The sequence below is a fragment of the Rhinoraja longicauda genome, chromosome 26, assembly GCF_053455715.1.
Source record: "Rhinoraja longicauda isolate Sanriku21f chromosome 26, sRhiLon1.1, whole genome shotgun sequence".
Classification (NCBI taxonomy): domain Eukaryota; kingdom Metazoa; phylum Chordata; class Chondrichthyes; order Rajiformes; family Arhynchobatidae; genus Rhinoraja; species Rhinoraja longicauda.
The window spans coordinates 9,325,756-9,344,628 of record NC_135978.1 but is presented as its reverse complement, the minus strand read 5'-3'; the positions used below and the strand labels follow the sequence as shown (position 1 = coordinate 9,344,628).

The 18,873-nt window shown below is 46.0% G+C and overlaps 1 protein-coding gene across 8 annotated transcripts in view; it reads right to left on the bottom strand.

Annotated features, from left to right (window-relative positions):
* The window catches only part of auts2a (activator of transcription and developmental regulator AUTS2 a), a 1,063,027-nt gene that overhangs the window by 108,915 nt on the left and 935,239 nt on the right, over window positions 1-18,873 (bottom strand). For all 8 annotated transcript variants that reach the window (XM_078422734.1, XM_078422736.1, XM_078422739.1 and 5 more), the window contains one exon: window positions 18,211-18,259. In XM_078422734.1, the coding sequence (XP_078278860.1) occupies window positions 18,211-18,259 (49 nt within the window). The remainder of the gene's footprint in view (window positions 1-18,210; window positions 18,260-18,873) is intronic.

The window sequence follows — 18,873 nt, the reverse complement described above, 5'->3', positions numbered from 1 at the left end:
ATTGACCACCTGTTAATTACAGTCGCTCAACTAAAGGTCTGGATTTATTTTTCTTCTTCTCCAACAAGGAACTGTAGAGTTGCTGCCTTACAGCGCTTACAGCGCCGGAGACCCAAGTTCGATCCTGACTACGGGTGCCGCCTGTACGGAGGTTTTACGTTCTCCCCGTGAGTTTTCTCCCACACTCCAAAGGCGTGCAGGTTTGTAGGTTAATTGTCTAGGTACAAATGTAAATTGTCCCGAGTGTGCGTCAGGTAGTGTTAGTGTGTGGGGACCGCTGGTCGGCCGGCGCAGACTCGGTGGGCCAAAAGGCCCGTTTCTGCACTGTATCTCTAAACTAAACTAAGCCGGAGATTACTGACATGGGGTGGATTTATAGAGATTTCACAGAGTGAGGTAAAAGGAGCACTCTTGAAAGAGAGGCGTGTGATGGAATTATGTTGCTAATGCAATTCTGCTTTTGACTTCAGGGAAAAAGCCTGACCTCCACCTAGCATCTGTGTGGAAGAATTACAAGAGGGAATCCTTGTCAAATACCGCACCACGCTTCATCATTCCAGCAAGTAGCCCTCGGGCAATTTACTGGAAGTTTTGTAGTTAGTAACATTGATCTCAAGGGGCCATATGGTCAACTCCAAACTTCCACCCCTTCAAGCAATTCCCAATGTACAAATCCATTTTAAATTCATGTTGAACACAGGACGTCAACTGGACTCAGAAGTCGATCACAAATCTCTCTCCGCCTTCAAGCAAACTGTAGAATAGTTTTGTCCTGAAACAAATCCCAGGTGCCGTAACAAAGTCAGAAACTGAAAAAGGGTAGCTATGTTTCTTAATGTCCCTAAATAATTTAGAGTCAAATGCGATTATTAAAGGCAAATTCACGTCAATACAAAACATCTGTGCCTTTCGTGCGATGTTAAATCGAAGACTACCTTTGGGCCACACTGCAGCGTAGATGGTCGAGCTGCTGCCTCGCGGTGCCAGTGACCCAGGTTCGATCCTGACCTTGGGAGCTGTCTGTGCGTGGAGTTTGCATGTTCTCCCTGTGACCGCATGGGTTTTCTCCCACAAGCCAAAGACGTGCGGGTTTGGAGGTTAATTGGCCTCTGTAAATTATCCCCAGTGCGTAGGACGTAGATGAGGAAATGGGAATGACTTAGAGATGTGTGATCGATGGTCGGTATGGACTCGGTAGTGTGGACTGAAAGCCCAATTTGAATGCTGTATCTCAGTTCAGTTTTAGCTTCGAGATACAGCGTGGAGACTGCAACTCTTAACTGTATCTCTAAACTAAACTAAACCACTGGTTTGTGTGAGCATTTCCCTATTGACAGGCTGGGGAGGACAAAGAACGGGCAATAATTTACAATAATTGTAAAAAATCCTAAACCTTTCCCACGAGTAGGCCAGTCAATATTATTGCTTCGAATTATCTGCTCTCTATAAATGGACTGCAGATGGAAAGATCAATTATAACCCTGTTTCATAATGACATCTGAATAAAATAGTAATTTGAGGTAGTCTGTGAGTGTTGAAATATCTGCCACAGATTGGCACCAATTTAAGCAATTAAATATTAACTGTACCCTGTTGATTTTCTATTAAGGATGCAAATTGCTGTCCACAAATTAAAAATACTTGATATTAGAGGACAATTTCAACCAGTTGTACTGAAGTAGACCTGTCTCTCAATATTAATTATCTGTTGATGGACTGAATTAATAGATCAATCAATTCGAAACAAATGGTGGAAAACCTCAATCACTATTAAAGGCTGCTTCTTTCCTCCATTTCTCTTAAATTTGTCCTCTGAAATAAAATACAGCAGAAAGTGAACAGAAACCTGTGAAAATTAAATTTGCCCTCCTCACTAATTTTTGGATGAATATGACAGTTGGGAATCAAATGAAATGTAGAAATCTCAAAAGTGCATCTGATGCCAAAATGTCTACTGCCTTGGGCAGAGGTAGAGTTGCTGCCTTACAGCGCCAGAGTCCCGGGTTCAATCCTGTCTACGGGTGCTGTCTGAGCGGCTTTTGTATGTTCTCTCCGTGACCTGCGTGGGTTTTTCCCGGGTGCCCCAGTTTCCACCCAAACTCCGAAGACGTACAGGTTTGTAAGTTAACTGGCTTCGGTAAAGATTGAAAATTGCCCCTAATGTGTTGGATGGTGCTAGTGTACGGGGATCGCTGGACGACGTGGACTCGGTGGGCCGAAGGGCCTGTTTCTACGCTGTGTCTCGAAACTGTACACTATTTTTTAATGTTAAAATGCAAACACTCGCTTCCATGTGTATCCCGAGCAATTGTTTTGCTTCTCATCGCAATCAACCCACTGCACTAAGTATGCAAACGGTAATCTAAACCCTTTCCCGAGCTGCTCTGACAATATTTCCCTCCATCTGACCTTTCAGCGGCACATCAAGATCAAGCTGACAGCTTGGCATTCACCTGAGGGCCTTATTAACCCATCTTCTCGCATTAGGCAGGCCGTCTCCAAGCGGCCCCGACCGAAGGCAATGTCGCTGACTGACAGCGGCTTAATTGAGGAGGACAAATGCTACATCCGTAGCAATCGCTTACGGCTCTTCAGAGCGGCCCGGTTTCCAGTGTACAACCCCCACCCCCCTGCAAGCTCCAACAGTCCCCAAACTGCCCGCACAACCCCATCCTCCCAACCCAGCCCTGGCCATCCTGTCGACCGCCTGCCCTTTTTCCAGGATTACATCCGTGCCCAGGTGTCATAGAGAGGGGCTATGCGCTGTCCACGGGCACCATGAGAGATTTCCAGGACCGCTGGGCACCGCGGTGTGGGTGGGAGGGATTGTTACGAGTATAGAAACGTAGAAGCATAGAAAGTAGGTGTAGTAGGCCATTCGGCCCTTCGAGCCAGCGCCGCCATTCAATACGATCATGGCTGATCAACCAAAATCAGTATCCTGTTTCTGCTTTCTCCCCATATCCCTTGATTCCGTTAGGCCTAAGAGCTAAATCTAACTCTCTCTTGAAAACATCCAGTGAATCGGACAGGTGTAGCATTGACAGCTGGAAGCAGATGTTGCCAACTGCACATATTAGAAGTATGAACCACCACTAAATAAACTTCCATCTGAGGATGCAAGGTTCAGTTTATCAACATCTGTAGCTAAGAAACTACATTCAGAAAGTACATTCAGAATTACATCCTGAATGTGCAATTTCACATTCAGGATGTTTTGATAGTAAACAAGGTCCATCAAAGTATAAAAAAAAGGAATGTAAAAAATGTTGTGAAAGCAAGCATTTGACATTGGCTGGGGTGTAAATTTATAACCCAACCCAACCTGACCAAAGCCCAAGTACATATTTTTCTGTGACTGACCAAAACATGACTGACCAAGGACCGAACCAAATCAGCTTAGTTTAGTTTAGTTTAGAGATACAGCGCATAAACAGGCCCTTCGGCCCACCGAGTCCGGGGACCAGCGATCCCCGCACATTGACGCTATCCTACACACACTAGGGACAATTTACATTAATACCAAGCCAATTAACCTACAAACCTGTACGTCTTTGGAGTGTGGGGGGAAACTGGAGATGTTGGAGAAAACCCACACAGGTCACAGGGAGAACGTACAAACTCCGTACAGACAGCACCCACAGTCAGGATCGAACCTGGGTCTCTGGCGCTGGAAGGTAGCAAGTCTACCACTGCGCCACTGCTCGCTCTTCAGAATATACACACACCTCAAGCTTGACCCACAGACCCTGATAGCATATACTTGCATCAGGTAACAAGCCTTTACTTCACTGTAGACTGTGACACAGCCTGTTACTTCAGAGATCAAGATGAAGTATCAAAGACCTGGGTCATCGGTCATTTGCTCTGTACCTTTTCAAACCTCTAGTTTCCCACTCCCCTGACCCTCAGTCTGAAGAAGGGACTCGACACGAAACGTCATCTATTCCTTTTCTCCAGAGATTCTGTATGACCCTTTGAGTTACTCCAGCATTTTGTGTCTGTGGTGTAAACTAGGATCTGTAGTTCCTTCTTGCACAAAGTATCCACCCCGATCTGTGGAGTTAAATATCTTCTCCATCAATTGTTAGACCTCACGTTACAAAACTTTGGATGATCTCCGTACATTTCTCGGGAGACACGGACCGTAATTTGGCAAGAGCCAGCGTGGATACTCAAAGAGACACGGCCATTAGCCTGGCACGGCAGGGCTGTTCTTCCGACTTTGGCATTGAAGCGATGGACTGAGAACAAAATGGCGACTACAGTACTTCACCCATGACCTTGCCCGATCCGAACAGGACGGCCTCCAGCTGCCAACGGAAAATTAAACTGAGAACGTGCTCGACTCTGCCTGACTCACACGTCTATCTGCAGCATCTTGAGCATAAAAGCCATCAACAAGCAAGCTGCCAGCACTAGGCTGGACGACTTCCCAGCTCTCAGTTTGACATTTGGATGCCAAATTGCTCATGTTCAGTTGTTTGAAAATGCAACTCGTTTATTCCAGAGTTGGCGGAGGTGAAGTTGCAGGAGGGTGCAAAATGCAAAGTCACTGGAGAGCCTCCAAGTCCTGACTATCATATATTCAATCTGCTATTTTAAAGACCCCTGCGCCTTGCTCCAAGTAAATAAACCCACTGTTGCTGCATCCAGTCCAGAGGCAAGGTCCTGGACCGAACCACCGGTTACCATTCTAGCTCTAAGTTGCCAACACCAATGTCCTCCATGCTTCAGTTTCATTGGATTGATTCAATCTTCATTGTCACGTGGACTTGTTGCAGTGAAATTCTTTGTTTTGCAGACAAAGGTCTTGTAGAGGTGTATAAAACCACGAGAGGAATAGATCGGGAAGATGCACAGAGTCTCTTGCCCAGAGTAGGGGAATCAAGGGCCAGAGGACAGAGTATAAGAAAATAACTGCAGATGCTGGTACAAATCGAAGGTATGTGCTGGAGTAACTCAGCAGGTCAGGCAGCATCTTGGGAGAGAAGGAATGGGTGACGTTTCAAGTCGAGACCCTTCTTCAGACAGAGGATATAGGTTTAAGGTGAAGGGGAAAAGGTTTAATAGGAATCTGAGGGGTAACATCTTCACACAAAGGCCGGTGGGTGTATGGAACAAGCTGCCAGAGAAGGTAGTTGAGACAGGGACTATAAAAAGATTTAAAAGATATTTGGACAGGTGCATGGATAGGGTAGTTTTAGAGAGATATGGGCCAAACGCAGGTAGGTGGGACTAGTGTAGATGGGTCAATTTGGTCTGCATGGGCAAGTTGGGACAAAAGGGCCCGTTTCAATGCTGTATTACTCTAAGACTACATGACTGTAACCATTGACTGCAGGGTCTATCCCAATGTTTAAGAACATTGTTAGACAGGGACATGGATGGGACAGGTTTCCAAAGGTACTCCAAAGACGTACAGGTATGTAGGTTAATTGACTGGGTAAATGTAAAAAAAATTGTCCCTAGTGTGTATAGGATAGTGTTAATGTGCGGGGATCGCTGGGCGGCGCGGACTTGGTGGGTCGAAAAGGCCTGTTTCCGCGCTGTATCTGAGATATGAAATATGAAAAATAGGTTTGGAGCATTATGGGCCAAACGCAGGCAGGTGGGACTAGTGTGGCTGGGACATGTTGGCCGGTATAGGCAAGTTGGGTTGAAGGACCTGGTTTCCACGCTGTGTGACTGACTCTGTGACTTTAATGCACAAGTATGTAGAATCACCGACAAAGTTACAAAAGTATTCAATGCAGTCCTGATGGGTCCCTCCTTCTCCCCCCTCTCCCCCACCCCCCCCCCCCCCACACCAGGACCTGTGTTCTTGGCGGCCTCCCCACACCAGGGTCCCTCTTTGTTCTCAGTGGCCCCCCATGCTGGGTCCCTCTTCCTTCTCTCAGCGGTCCCCCCATTCCAGTCACAAAGTGACCTCAATGGCAAAGGACCCAACTGCACCAGCTTTAACCACAACCTGGAGTGTATTATCTGACCTCACATTCAACCTGGGGGAAAAAGGAACCCATGAACTCAAACTAACTTGAATTCATCTGCTCGACTAATTTGAAAGAAGACACCAAATTTCATCTGGTGCACGTTGAGATAAATCAATTACATTTCAACTGTGGAATTAAAACGAGGACATTACCAGCACATTATCCTGAATTGAGTTCCCAACAACTGCAAAGTGGTTTGGGACCATGGTAAAGAGCCAATGGCAATTTACAGGCCTGCCAACCATATAAGGTGGTCTCATCCAGAACCTGGTGTTCCTATTAAATAATTAGTTGAAAAGAAAAAAACCCACAATTTTCAGCAGAATGAGAGTTTGGAGTTTAGTGATAATAGCGTTTAACCCACAGGAACTAAAAGTCTTGCTTCTGTAACATCTCTGCCAATGTTCTGCTCCTTGCAGGCCATCTTTGTTGTCAGCAAAATGAACTGCCGAGTTCTTGAATTTCCATCCTGAGATTCATTACTTGCAAGTTGATAATCAAGAGTGGAATTAACAGTGCAACGTTGATATACATTCAATTTAAGGACACCACAAAACCGGTTGAAGAGGTATCTGCACTATGTATAGGAAGGAATGTAAACCGAAGATAGACGCAAAATGCTGGAGTAACTCAGCGGGACAGGCAGCACCTCTGGAGAGAAGGAATGGGTGTGGTTTCGAGTCGAGACCCTTCTTCAGAATTTGCACTATGCAGTTTTCTGGAAACCTCTCAAGAGAGATACATACACCACCCATGTTGTGCGTTGCAATGGCCTCTATCGTTGAATAAGATGAGTGACTATTTAATTGGTCTTTGCTGATGTTAGCCCGGCACAAAGAAACGGCACTTTTACATCATTTGGTAAATTGGTCATTTTACGAGACCGCGAGGAGCAATTCGCAAGTCCATGAAACAATATCAATTTAACATAGGGGATACGAAGAACTGCAGGTGATCAATCACCAGAGGCGGCCATTGAACTGGCCTTGTGCGTCAACAGATTTTGGGTGGGACATCTTTGCCAGAACACCTGAGTGAGTGAGTGAGTGAGTGAGTGAGTGAGTGAGAGCGTGAGTGGGTGAGTGAGTGAGTGAGAGCGTGAGTGAGTGAGTGAGTGAGTGAGTGAGTGAGTGAGTGAGTGAGTGAGTGAATGTGTGAGTGAGTGAGTGAGTGAGTGAGTGAGTGAGTGAGTGAGTGAATGTGTGAGTGAGTGAGTGAGTGAGTGAGTGAGTGAGTGAGTGAGTGAGTGAGTGAGTGAGTGAGTGAGTGAGTGAATGAGAGCGTGAGTGTGTGAGTGAGTGAGTGAGTGAGTGAGTGAGTGAGTGAGTGAGTGAGTGAGTGAGTGAGTGAGTGAGTGAGTGAGTGGGTGAGTGAGTGAGAGCGTGAGTGGGTGAGTGAGTGAGTGAGTGAGTGAGTGAGTGAGTGAGTGAGTGAGTGAGTGAGTGAGTGGGTGAGTGAGTGAGTGAGTGAGTGAGTAAGTGTCAGAGGGAGGGTGAGTCGCAGTGGGAGAGGGTGAACATCAATGATTTCCGACCTCCTATCAGGCCGTGACGTCCTTTGTAATCAAAGGCACACGTTATTAAGATCCACGCACGAAGAATGAATCCTCTCCAACACCGAGGCCAAGCGTAAACTGAACGACCATTTCACCAAACATTCATGCTCTGTCCACCAAGACCTGCTGGATCTCCTGGTTGCTTTTTAACTATTTTAATTCCCATTTCCATATTGACCTTTCTGTCACCCAAGTGAGGCCAAACGCAAACTAGAACAGCACCTCATATTCTCATTTCCATAGCCCATAACCCAATGACATGCAGATTGAGTGCAGCATCTCTAGAGAGAAGGAATGTTTCGGGTCGAGACCCTTCATTAGACTGGTGAGGGACAAAGGAAGTGAGAGATATAGACGATGATGTGGGGAGATAATGGACAATGAATGAAAGATATGTAAAAAAGTAACGATGATAAAGGAAACAGGCCACTGTTAGCTGTTTGTTGGGTGAAAATGAGAAGCTGGTGCGACTTGGGTGGGGGAGAGATAGAGAGAGGGAATGCTGGGGCTACCTGAAGTGAGAGAAACAATATTCATACCACTGGGCTGTAAGCTGCCCAAGGGAAATATGAGATGATCTTCCCCCAATTTGCGTTTAGCCTCACTCTGGCAATGGAGGAGACCGAGGACAGAAAGGTCAGTGTGGGAATTCGAACGAGAAATAAAGTGTTTAGCAACCGGGAGATCAGGTAGGTTGAGGCGGATTGACACGTCAGTGTGTGTGGTAGTTGAAGAGAGCTGCACACAATTGGCGAAACTAAGCTGACCTGGGCTATCATCAACATTTGTTGGGGGCATGTCTGACACTGCAGGTCTGCACACTTCCCAAGCCCGGATTTCAAGCAAACTTAACAAGTCCCGGCTTTTAATTTATTTCAATGGTCATCAAATGGAATTTGCAGAAAACATTAGCAGCAAGTGTTTCCTGGTGAAAATAACATTAAACAAGAGAAATATGCAGCCCAAAGAAACATTTTAAAGTATATTTTGTCGTTTACTGATGTAAGGTGGCCAAACAGTTTGGTCTTGTAATTCCCATCGTTTTTTCTTTGGAGAGAACCACCTACTTAGCCTGTCTTTGGCAGGACAGGTCCATGTGTCTTTTACAATTATCAGCTTAATCAGAGTAGAGCAATATCTTTAGCCAGATGGTGGTGAATCTGTGGGATTCTTTGCCACGAGAAGGCTGTGGAAGCCAAGTCAATGGATATTTTTAAAGTGGAGGTCGCAGGATTCTTGAATAGTACGGGTGTCAGGGGTTATGGGGAGAAGGCAGGAGGATGGGGTTGAGAGGGAAATGACAGATTAGCCATGATTGAATGGCGGAGTAGGCTTGATGGGCCGAATGGCCTTATTCTGCTCCAAGAACTTATGAACTACAGAGCCTACTAAAACCTACAGTTTAAGCTCAGGCATAAAACAACAGTAACGTGGACAAGACTCCAAAGGAACACGCCAGAATGGCCTCATTCTGCTCCTACAACTAATGAACCTATGAGATGGGGAAGGCCGGGCAAAGCAAATGATCTGGATTTTAAAAGAAGACATCCATATATTTCTAGTTTAGTTTGGTTTAGTTTAGAGATACAGCGCGGAAACAGGCCCTGCGGCCCACCGGGTCCGCGCCGACCAGCGATCCCCATTTATTAACACTATCCTACACACACTAGGGATAATTTTTACATTTACCAAGCCAAGTTACTTACAAACCTGTATGTCTTTGGAGTGTGGGAGGAAACCGAAGATCTCGGAGAAAACTCACGCAGGTCACAGGGAGAACGTACAAACTCCGTACCCGTAGGTGGGATTGTACCTGGGTCTCTGGCGCTGCAAGGCAGCAACTCTACCGCTGCGCCACCGTGCTGCCCAGTCTCTCATTGTTTTGTAACTTATCGCTTGTTTCTGCCGTATTGCCTGGCGCATGATCCCTCACACAGAAGAGTGAACTGGGAAACAGTTGCTCCTGTCTGCAGTGAGTTGTTCTACCTTGGCTCCGCTTGGCTGACGCAAACATCATTTCGAGCTCTCTTAATTATTTATTCCATTGGCTCGACGCTCTGACATGTACTTGAAGAGCTAAATGGTCTCCTTCTGTGCTGTTACCCACCTAAGATCGGGTCTCTTTTATCTTGACAGTCGCGAGTAGCCAGATTATAAAGCAATTAGCACAAAATGCCTGTGGTGAATATCCAGCAGACACAAGTTGAGTGGCTGCTCACATTTTTATGCACAAGTTTGCTACTGATATCCTCAGAGAATGGGAGCACATACCTTTTGCTTATAATTGTCATGAAATAATTTTTGCCTTTTTGCTGCACTGGGCGGACAGCACAGTGGCGCAGCGGTAGAACGCCAGAGACCCGGGATCAATCCTGACTACGGGTGGTGTCTGTACGGAGTCTGTACGTTTTTCCCTGTGACTGCGTGGGTTCTCTCCGGGGGTGCTCCGGTTTTCTCCCACACTCCACAGGCATGCAGGTTTGTAGGTTAATTGACTTCTGTAAATCTTCCCTAGTGTGTGTAGGATAGAACTGGGGATCGCTCGTCAGTGTGGACTAGGTGGGCTGAAGGACCTGTTTCCACGCTGCATCTCTAAATTAAACCAGACAAAGAGGAACTCATTCACAACCTCCCTCCTCAGATCAGGGAAAATGAAGCCATGACACGGGATAACAGAAATGCAGTGATCATGACTTTCTATGGAAAAATGGAGGTACCTGTCTTGGTAGCCGGTGGTACTTGGCAGCTTGGTATCTGAATTAGCAGCCGGATCACATAACTTAATGTCATTGGTAAAAGAGTGGGGCAGCACAATGGGGCAGGGCTAGAGTTGCTGCCTTACAGCGCCAGAGACTCGGGTTCGATCCTGGCCACAAGTGTTGTCCATATGGATTTTTGCACATTCTTACTGTGACCGTGTGGGTTTTCTCCGGGTGCTCCAGTTTCCCCCCCCACTCCAAAGACGTACAGGTTTGTAGGTTAATTGCCTTTTGGAAATTGTAAATTGTAAGGGGTGATTATTCCAATGAAATGGAGAAAGCTAGTCGGTGCGGACTCGGTGGGCCGAGGGGCCTGCTTCCACACTGTATTTCTAGAGTCTAAAGCCAGGTTCGAACCCAGGTCTCTGGGCCTGTGAGGCAGCAGCTCTACCAGCTGTGCCACTGTGTCACCTCGGATCCTATAATAGAACGCAGGCCAGCAGATACTGATAGCTAGTTAACCGATTAGATTTAGGGCACAGGTTCAGGTATATCATCAGGGCACAGGCAGGTGGAATGCAATGGAATTGAAAGGACCATACGATTGCATAAATAATGGCTTTGCCTTCGACAGGTTACAGGCTGTATATGGGTCTGATCCTTAATTGAATACAAGCCTTCCACACAGGGTGCTGCATTTTTTGTTATTGTAATTTAAGCAAACAAATGATTACCCAACACTTTTCATTTATACTAATTGATCTGTTAATTGATGCCTGCTGAACTTTCTCCATTTCATTGGAATGATTAGACTTGATGCCAAATGTTGACACATCTGTGGGCAAGAGACTACTGCCTATAATTACTGTTAATGCTAAATAAATACCAGCTAATTGAAGGTTTCGTCGAATGCTCCGTAGTCTGAAATGCTGAATAAAATGAGTTATTTAAACAGTGATTTGTGTGCGTGAAGGGAAGCTTTTGATGTTGCACAGAAAGCTAAACAATAATTGATTTTTAAATAGCTAGTTTTAACGCCGCCTTCGAAAAGCCAGCTTGTTCAATATATTCAACATCAGCAACTGATCTCAATGAAGGCAATGTTTAAGTCATGGCTCAGTTTGTTAGTTGACGTTATAATTACTATGATTGCTCTGGCAGAGGGGTGGGTAAAGTAGAATCAGCATCTGGCGTGCAATTCTCCGTGCATTCAGGCCCAGGGAAGCATGGAATTGGGGGCGTAGAACAAATACGTGAAGTAACAGACAGAGGAAGCTCAGCTTTTTTTACGCCTGCCCATCCATCAATCTCTGTGCCCAAGCATCGTCAGCTCACGGTGGCGCAGCGGTAGAGTTGCTGCCTTACAGCGAGACTCAGGTTCGATCCTGACTACGGGCGCCGTCTGTACGGAGTTTGTACGTTCTCCCCGTGACCTGCGTGGGTTTTCTCTGAGATCTTCGGTTTCCTCCCACTCTCCAAAGACGTGATCGGGATCGAACCCGGGTCCTAGGCGCTGTAAGGCAGCAGCTCTACCGCTGCGCCACCGTGCTGCCCTTGCAGTGAAGACCAACATTAAATGACTTAGTGTCCCTTTGAATCTCTCACTATTTGCAACTATTTGCACTATTCAGAAGGACCACCTCACACCTTTTCACATTGTAACGCAACTACCAGGTCGTTGGCAATGCACTTGGATCGCTTTTCTGTCTTCAAATTTCTTTGTGTCCTCATCACTATTCACATTCCCATTTGGTGCCATGAATATGCCCGCTTCATTTCATCTGCTTATTTTGTGGGATTGACAAATTCTAATTTGTCGCAACGAAATTCCATTTTGCCCTCCTATTTATCTTCATATCATATCATATCATATATATACAGCGCGGAAACAGGCCTTTTCGGCCCACCAAGTCCGCGCCGCCCAGCGATCCCCGTACATTAACACTATCCTACACCCACTAGGGACAATTTTTTAAAAAACATTTAGCCAGCCAATTAACCTACAAACCTGTACGTCTTTGGAGTGTGGGAGGAAACCGAAGATCTCGGAGAAAACCCACGCAGGTCACGGGGAGAACGTACAAACTCCTTACAGTGCAGCACCCGTAGTCAGGATCGAACCTGAGTCTCCGGCGCTGCATTCGCCGTAAAGCAGCAACTCTACCGCTGCGCTACCGTGCCGCCCTTCTTCTATTTGGATTTGTTTTCGTCAAGTGCAGAAAAACCCTGTGAATCCAGACCAGAGAAAAAGATAAGGGACCTTCCACATACCATGGGTAGAGTTGCTGTCCTAATGGGCTTCCAATCCCGACTACAGGTGCCGTCTGTACGGCGTTTGTACGTTCTCTCCGTGGCCCCTTGTGTTTTTCCCGAGATCTTCGGTTCCCCCCCCACACCACAAAGACGTACAGAGTTGTAGGTTAGTTGGCTCGGGTTTGTATTCTTGATATAAGTGTAAATTGTCCCTAGTGTGTGTCGGCGTGTGTTAATATGCGGGGATCGCTGGTCGGTGCGGACTCGGCGGGCCGAAGGGCCTGTTTCCGTGCTGTATCTCTAAGCTAAATCTAGATTCTTTGACTGCTTGCCCTGCCCCTGCAAAGGTGATCACGCACATAACCTACTCTTGCTTTCCTGTAGCCAGCTTTTAAGCCTGGCTTTCTGGAAGCAGTAGCCTCTCCTAAACCAACCAATATTTATCCCAAACGAGTCTCCCTGATCAGAATTAGCCCCGAAGACTTAATGCAGCTTAATTTTGGGTTTTTGGCATTTGAAGTCACAGGAATGTTTGTTTCATAGTAACTCCAATGGCAACTTGAGGGATTCCAAATAATGGAACAATGTTGGATAAGGCCTTTCATCAAACCTGGCAGCACTGCACAAAGGTTATGTTAAGCCTGGAGTGTTATGAGTTCCCTCCATGGATGCTGTGCCCAACTTTCTGAGTGCCCCCATTGTTTCCTGGATTTGTTTCAAGTTTTTAGTATTTACACTGCTTTACATTTAGTTCCAACATTTCAGCATAATTTATGCATCTCAGTTTATTCCACGTTGAAGGCAGACTACACCAGCTCAGCAAGATGAGCAGTGCGGTGGAATGCTGTAAAAAGTCCTCACATTAAATCATCTGTGCTAATCAAATATACATCGGCCCCATTTTCTTCTTTTTACAAGGGGAAAATAAATGGATGCCAGATTGAAACTATGCAATGGAATGATCAGAACCATGCTAGACTTTGGACAACATAGATACGGTTGAATGTAGAATCAAGGAACTGCAGCTGCTGGCTTATATCGAAGATAGACACAGTGCTGGTGTAACTCTGCGGGTCAGGCAGCATCTCTGGAGAAAAAGGATGAGTGATGTTTCGGGTCGGGACCCTTCTTCAGACTGAAAGTAGGGGGGGGGGGGGGGGTTTGAAGAGCTAGAGGCAACAAAAGACTAGGACCTCAGGCAGGGCGTTGCCTGGTAGGCCCATTGTTGGTGAGGGAAGGTGTGATCTCCAGAGGAAAACAACGTGGAGAACTGTGGAACGGATAAAACGACTAGGGTGAAGAAAGGGGACAAGGAATGAGGGGAGGGGAGAGTAAGTAGAAGTTACTTAAAATGAGAGAATTCAATGTTTATACCATTGGTTTGTATGATTCCCAAGCGGAATATGAGGTGCCGTTCCTCCAATTTGCGTGCGGCCTCACTCTTTCAGTGGAGGAGGCCCAGGATCGAAAGGTCAGTGTGGGAATGGGAAGGGGAGTTGACATGGTCGGCAACCGAGACGTCCCTTAGGCCTAGGTAGACTGAGCGTAAATGTTCAGCGAAACGATTGCCGAGCCTACTTTCGGTCTCACCAACAAAGATACTGCACGTTCAATGTAACTATGGTAATAATGAGAATCCCAAGATTATTATTCAGGCGACTTAACTAAATTCAAACCCAAGTTCGAGACCAGAGAGGATAATTTCAAATTGAGTGTCATCATTAAGGTAGTAAAAATGTCTTGTCGGAGATGAGAAATTCTTAATGTGGTCCTCCTAAAGAACATGTAAGTCTGTATTAAACCGACAGCTCAGTGATATAAACGGTGATAAAAAAAGACAGAAAGAACCATATTTCAGACATGGTTCAGTCAGACATTGCCTTGGAAAATAAATTAATTCAAAACATGAATTTAAGGGAATAGCAAATATCCCCCCCTGGCTAAAACATATTAATTACGAAGCTGGCTGAGTGAGTCTGACAATTAACTGTAGCACATGGCAAGGGTCCCAATGGCAACCGTCAGTTCTCCAACTGCCATCCTCCGCCAAGGGCAGATTGATTGCTTGGTGACCTTTCTCGCAAGAAGGCGGCAGCTAGGCTGGAGAAGACCCTTTAAAAAAGAACTCTCAAACCGAACTCGGGCAAAGAAACAAACTTACATCTTCAAGGTCAAACCAACAGGTCGAACCTTTAATATATGACCTGGAGACATGGTCACACGCCAGTAACTGGCTTGCAATGTTGACTCTTTTAATGCAGTGGAGTGCTTTATAGATTCACGGAGTGATACAGCGTGGAAACAGGCCCTTCGGCCCAACTCGCCCACAGCGGCCAAAATGTCCCAGCTACACTAGTGCCACCTGCCTGCGTTTGGACCATATCCCTCCAAACCTGTCCTAGCCATGTACCTGTCTAACTGTTTCTTAAACGTTGGGATAGTCCCAGCCTCAACTACCTCCTCTGGCAGCTTGTTCCATACACCCACCACCCTTTGTGTGAAAAAGATTCCTATTAAATCTTTTCCCCTTCACCTTGAACCTATGTCCTCTGTTCCTCGATTCACCTACTCTGGGCAGGAGACTCTGTGCATCTACCCGATCTATTCCTCTCATGATCTTTATGCACCTCTATAAGATCACCCCTCATCCTCCTGCCCTCCAAGGAACAGAGTCCCAGCACACTCAACCTCTGCCAATAGCTCAGACACTCTAATCTTGTCAACATCCCGTAAATCTTCTCTGAACCCTTTCAAGCTTGACAATATCCCGTGATCGTTGAGATCTTGGCCTTCATAGTGAAAGGCCTGAATAGAGTGGATGCGGAGAGTATTTCTTCACAGGTGGGAGAGTCCACAAGGACTAGAGGGCCATAACCTCAGAATAAAAGCATGTACCTTTAGAAAGGGGATGAGGAGGAATTTCTTTAGTCAGAGGGAGGTAAATCTGTGGAATTCATTGCCACAGAAGGCTGTGTAGGCCAAGTCATATCATATCATATCATATATATACAGCCGGAAACAGGCCTTTTCGGCCCTCCAAGTCCGTGCCGCCCAGCGATCCCCGCACATTAACACTATCCTACACCCACTAGGGACAATTTTTACATTTACCCAGCCAATTAACCTACATACCTGTACGTCTTTGGAGTGTGGGAGGAAACCGAAGATCTCGGAGAAAACCCACGCAGGTCACGGGGAGAACGTACAAACTCCTTACAGTGCAGCACCCGTAGTCAGGATTGAACCTGAGTCTCCGGCGCTGCATTCGCTGTAAAGCAGCAACTCTACCGCTGCGCTACCGTGCCGTCCTCAATGGATATTTTTAAGGCAGCGATAGTCTGAAGAAGGGTCTCGACCCGAAACGTCACCCATTGCTTCTCTCCAGAGATGCTGCCTGCCCAGCTGAGTTACTCCAAGTTTTTGTGTCTATATTTGGTTTAAACCAGCATCTGCAGTTCCTACTTATATATAGATAGATAGATTCTTGATTAGTACGGGTGTCAGGGGTTATGGGGAGAAGGCAGGAGAATGGGTTTGAAAGGAAAAAATAGATCAGCCATGATTGAAAGGTGGGGTAGACTTGATGGGCAGAATGGCCTAATTCTGCTCCTGGAACTTATGAACTACATAGCCTACTAAAACGTACGGTATCAGCTCAGGCATAAACAACAGTAACATGGACAAGGCTCCAAAGGAACGAACCAGAATGAAAGTCTGCCTGTAACAGAAGAGCTAATGTAGAACAAAGATTGAGATTCCAGTTTTGATTAACATTTAATTGAACTAAGATTTTTAAATACAATGGAATTCATTTCTACAGATGGCTGTGGAGGGCAAGACTGGATATTTTTAAAGCAGAGATTGATAGAAAGGGCGTCAAAGGCTCCTGGAAGAGGGCAGAAGAATGGGCTTGAGAGGGAAGAATAGATCATCCATGATTGAATAGCGGAGTAGACTGGATGGGCTGCCTGGCCTAATTCGACTCCTATGTCTTATGGTCTTATAAAGGGTGGCGCAGTGGTAGAGTTGCTGCCTCACAGCGCTTGCAGTGCCAGAGGCCCGGGTTCGATCCTGACCACGGGCGCTGTCTGTACGGAGTTTGTACGCTCTCCCCGTGACCTGCGTGGGTTTTCCCCGAGATCTTCGGTTTCCTCCCACACTCCAAAGACGTACAGATTTGTAGGTTAATTGGCTTGGTAAGTGTAAAGGTTGACCCTAGTCTGTGTAGGATAGTGTTAATGTGCGTAGATCCCAGGTCGGCGCGGTCCTGGTGGGCCGAAGGACCTGTTTCCGCGCTGTATCTCTAAACAAAACTAAACTAAACCTCTTTTAAGTTCCCAATTTGAAATATTTTGGACACAGTGACATAAAAAGAAAAAAAAGTAAACCCGAAAAAAATGGGATGAGCAGCAAAATGGTGATGAATGTTACCGAATTAGATCTGTACATTGCAAGGCAGAATCAAGGTTAACACTTGAGATCCTTTCTCCTCCACTCATGCATTTTAAAATGAGAAAGTCATAATATTTCACACAATTTTGAATGGAAGTCACAGATATAATGGCAGTCGAGTATAAACATCTTTAAAGAAGACAACAGCACACAAGAAAGTATTCCTCACGTTTGCAGGAAGTTTAAATACATTCGGCATCTGAGAAAATGACCCCGACACTGTTGGTTCATACACCTGCCTTGAAGCAGCTATTCAGATTATTTCTTCCCCAAAAGACCCCTTTCAGGGGGGGGGGGGTTGCTCCGATGTTTAGTGGAGTGAATGCAAATTTCCCAGAACAAAACAGGTCCCTGCGCATTTGTTAATCTCTTCACCCCCCCCCCCCCCACCGTCCCTTTCCAATAAAAATACCAAGTGCCCAAGATACCGACACCCGCATTAACATTTATCTCTTGTCACTCATGCTGGCAACACAAATTAACATATGGCAAGTTAACACTCCGTAGGAGAGAGAATGAGGTTATTTTCATGGAAATTAGGGCAGAGGGAAATATACCAAAGAACTATTTGTGTTGTGTTTCCTGGCAATGTTTTTAGATATATATATATATATTTTTTTTTAAAGCTGCTGTTGATTTAAGGCTCCACAAAGAAACCTTAATCCTATCCCAGGAACAAAATCACCTCAAAAAGTTGCAAGCAGATAAAAGGAACCTCTGTCAAGCTTGGCTATTCACAACTAAATGGATGGCACAAATCAAACTGTACGAGTAAACAAAGATGAGAATGTGGGAAATACATTCAAATCCAGAAAGAAAGCCGGGGCAAGGCTAAAGGGCCTTTTGTTGATCAATCATCCTTTGCTTCTACAACCAGAGAGCCGTCCTGCCTGGTTACCGGCAGTGAATTAGGAATGTTGATTCACTGGTCGCACCCTTTCATGCTGGCTGCAAACCAAAATGGGATACTCAAAAAGCTAAAAGCTTTTCGCTGCAATTAGCAGCTTAAAAGTGCCACTTTGCATAGGGCTCAAGGTCAGGAGGCCTGTGCAGGAGACAACCAGGGAGAGGGTGGACACAAAATGCCGGAGTAACTCAGTGGGGGGGGGACAGGCAGCATCTCTGGAGAGAAGGAACGGGTGACGTTTCGGATCGAGACCCTTCTTCGGTCCTTCTCTCCAGAGATGCTGCCTGTCCCGCCCGGTTGCTCCAGCATTTTGTGTCTCACCTTCAGGGAGAGGGGTGGGATAGGTCCTACCTTTGCTCGTGGTCGTATTGAAAAGCTTCTCCGAAGTCGCATCCGAAACCTGGAACAAGAACAGAGAGAAAAAGGGAAAATTAAGATCGTAATTTAAAAAAAATCTGAAGCATTACCATTTTAGAGAGAAAAGGTAAGAATATTTCAATGCAGTTACTTTAACTTTCCACAAGATAGAGCCAGAGCATTTGTTTAAAAACTCTATATTTTGCAGACCATTTCGTCCATGAACGTGCGCTTAAAACCAAAGTCCAAACATGGAGCGTTAAAATATAATCTTGCTCTATTTTGGCCACGGTGGCGCAGGGGTAGAGTTGCTGCCTTACAGCGAATGCAGCGCCGGAGACCTGGGTTCGATCCTGACTACGGGCGCTGTCTGTGCGGAGTTTGTACGTTCTCCCCGTGACCTGCGTGGGTTTTCTCCGAGACCTTCTGTTTCCTCCCACACTCCAAAGATGTACAGGTTTGTAGATTAATTTGCTTGGTAAATGTAACAATTGTCCCTAGTGGGTGTAGGATAGTGTTAATGTGCGGGGATCGCTGGTCGGCGCAGACTCGGTGGGCCGAAGGGCCTGTTTCCGCGCTGTATCTCTAAACTAATAACTCAAACAGACTCAGGAGCAGCTTCTCCCCTCTGTTATCAGCCTTCTGAACAGTCCTTCC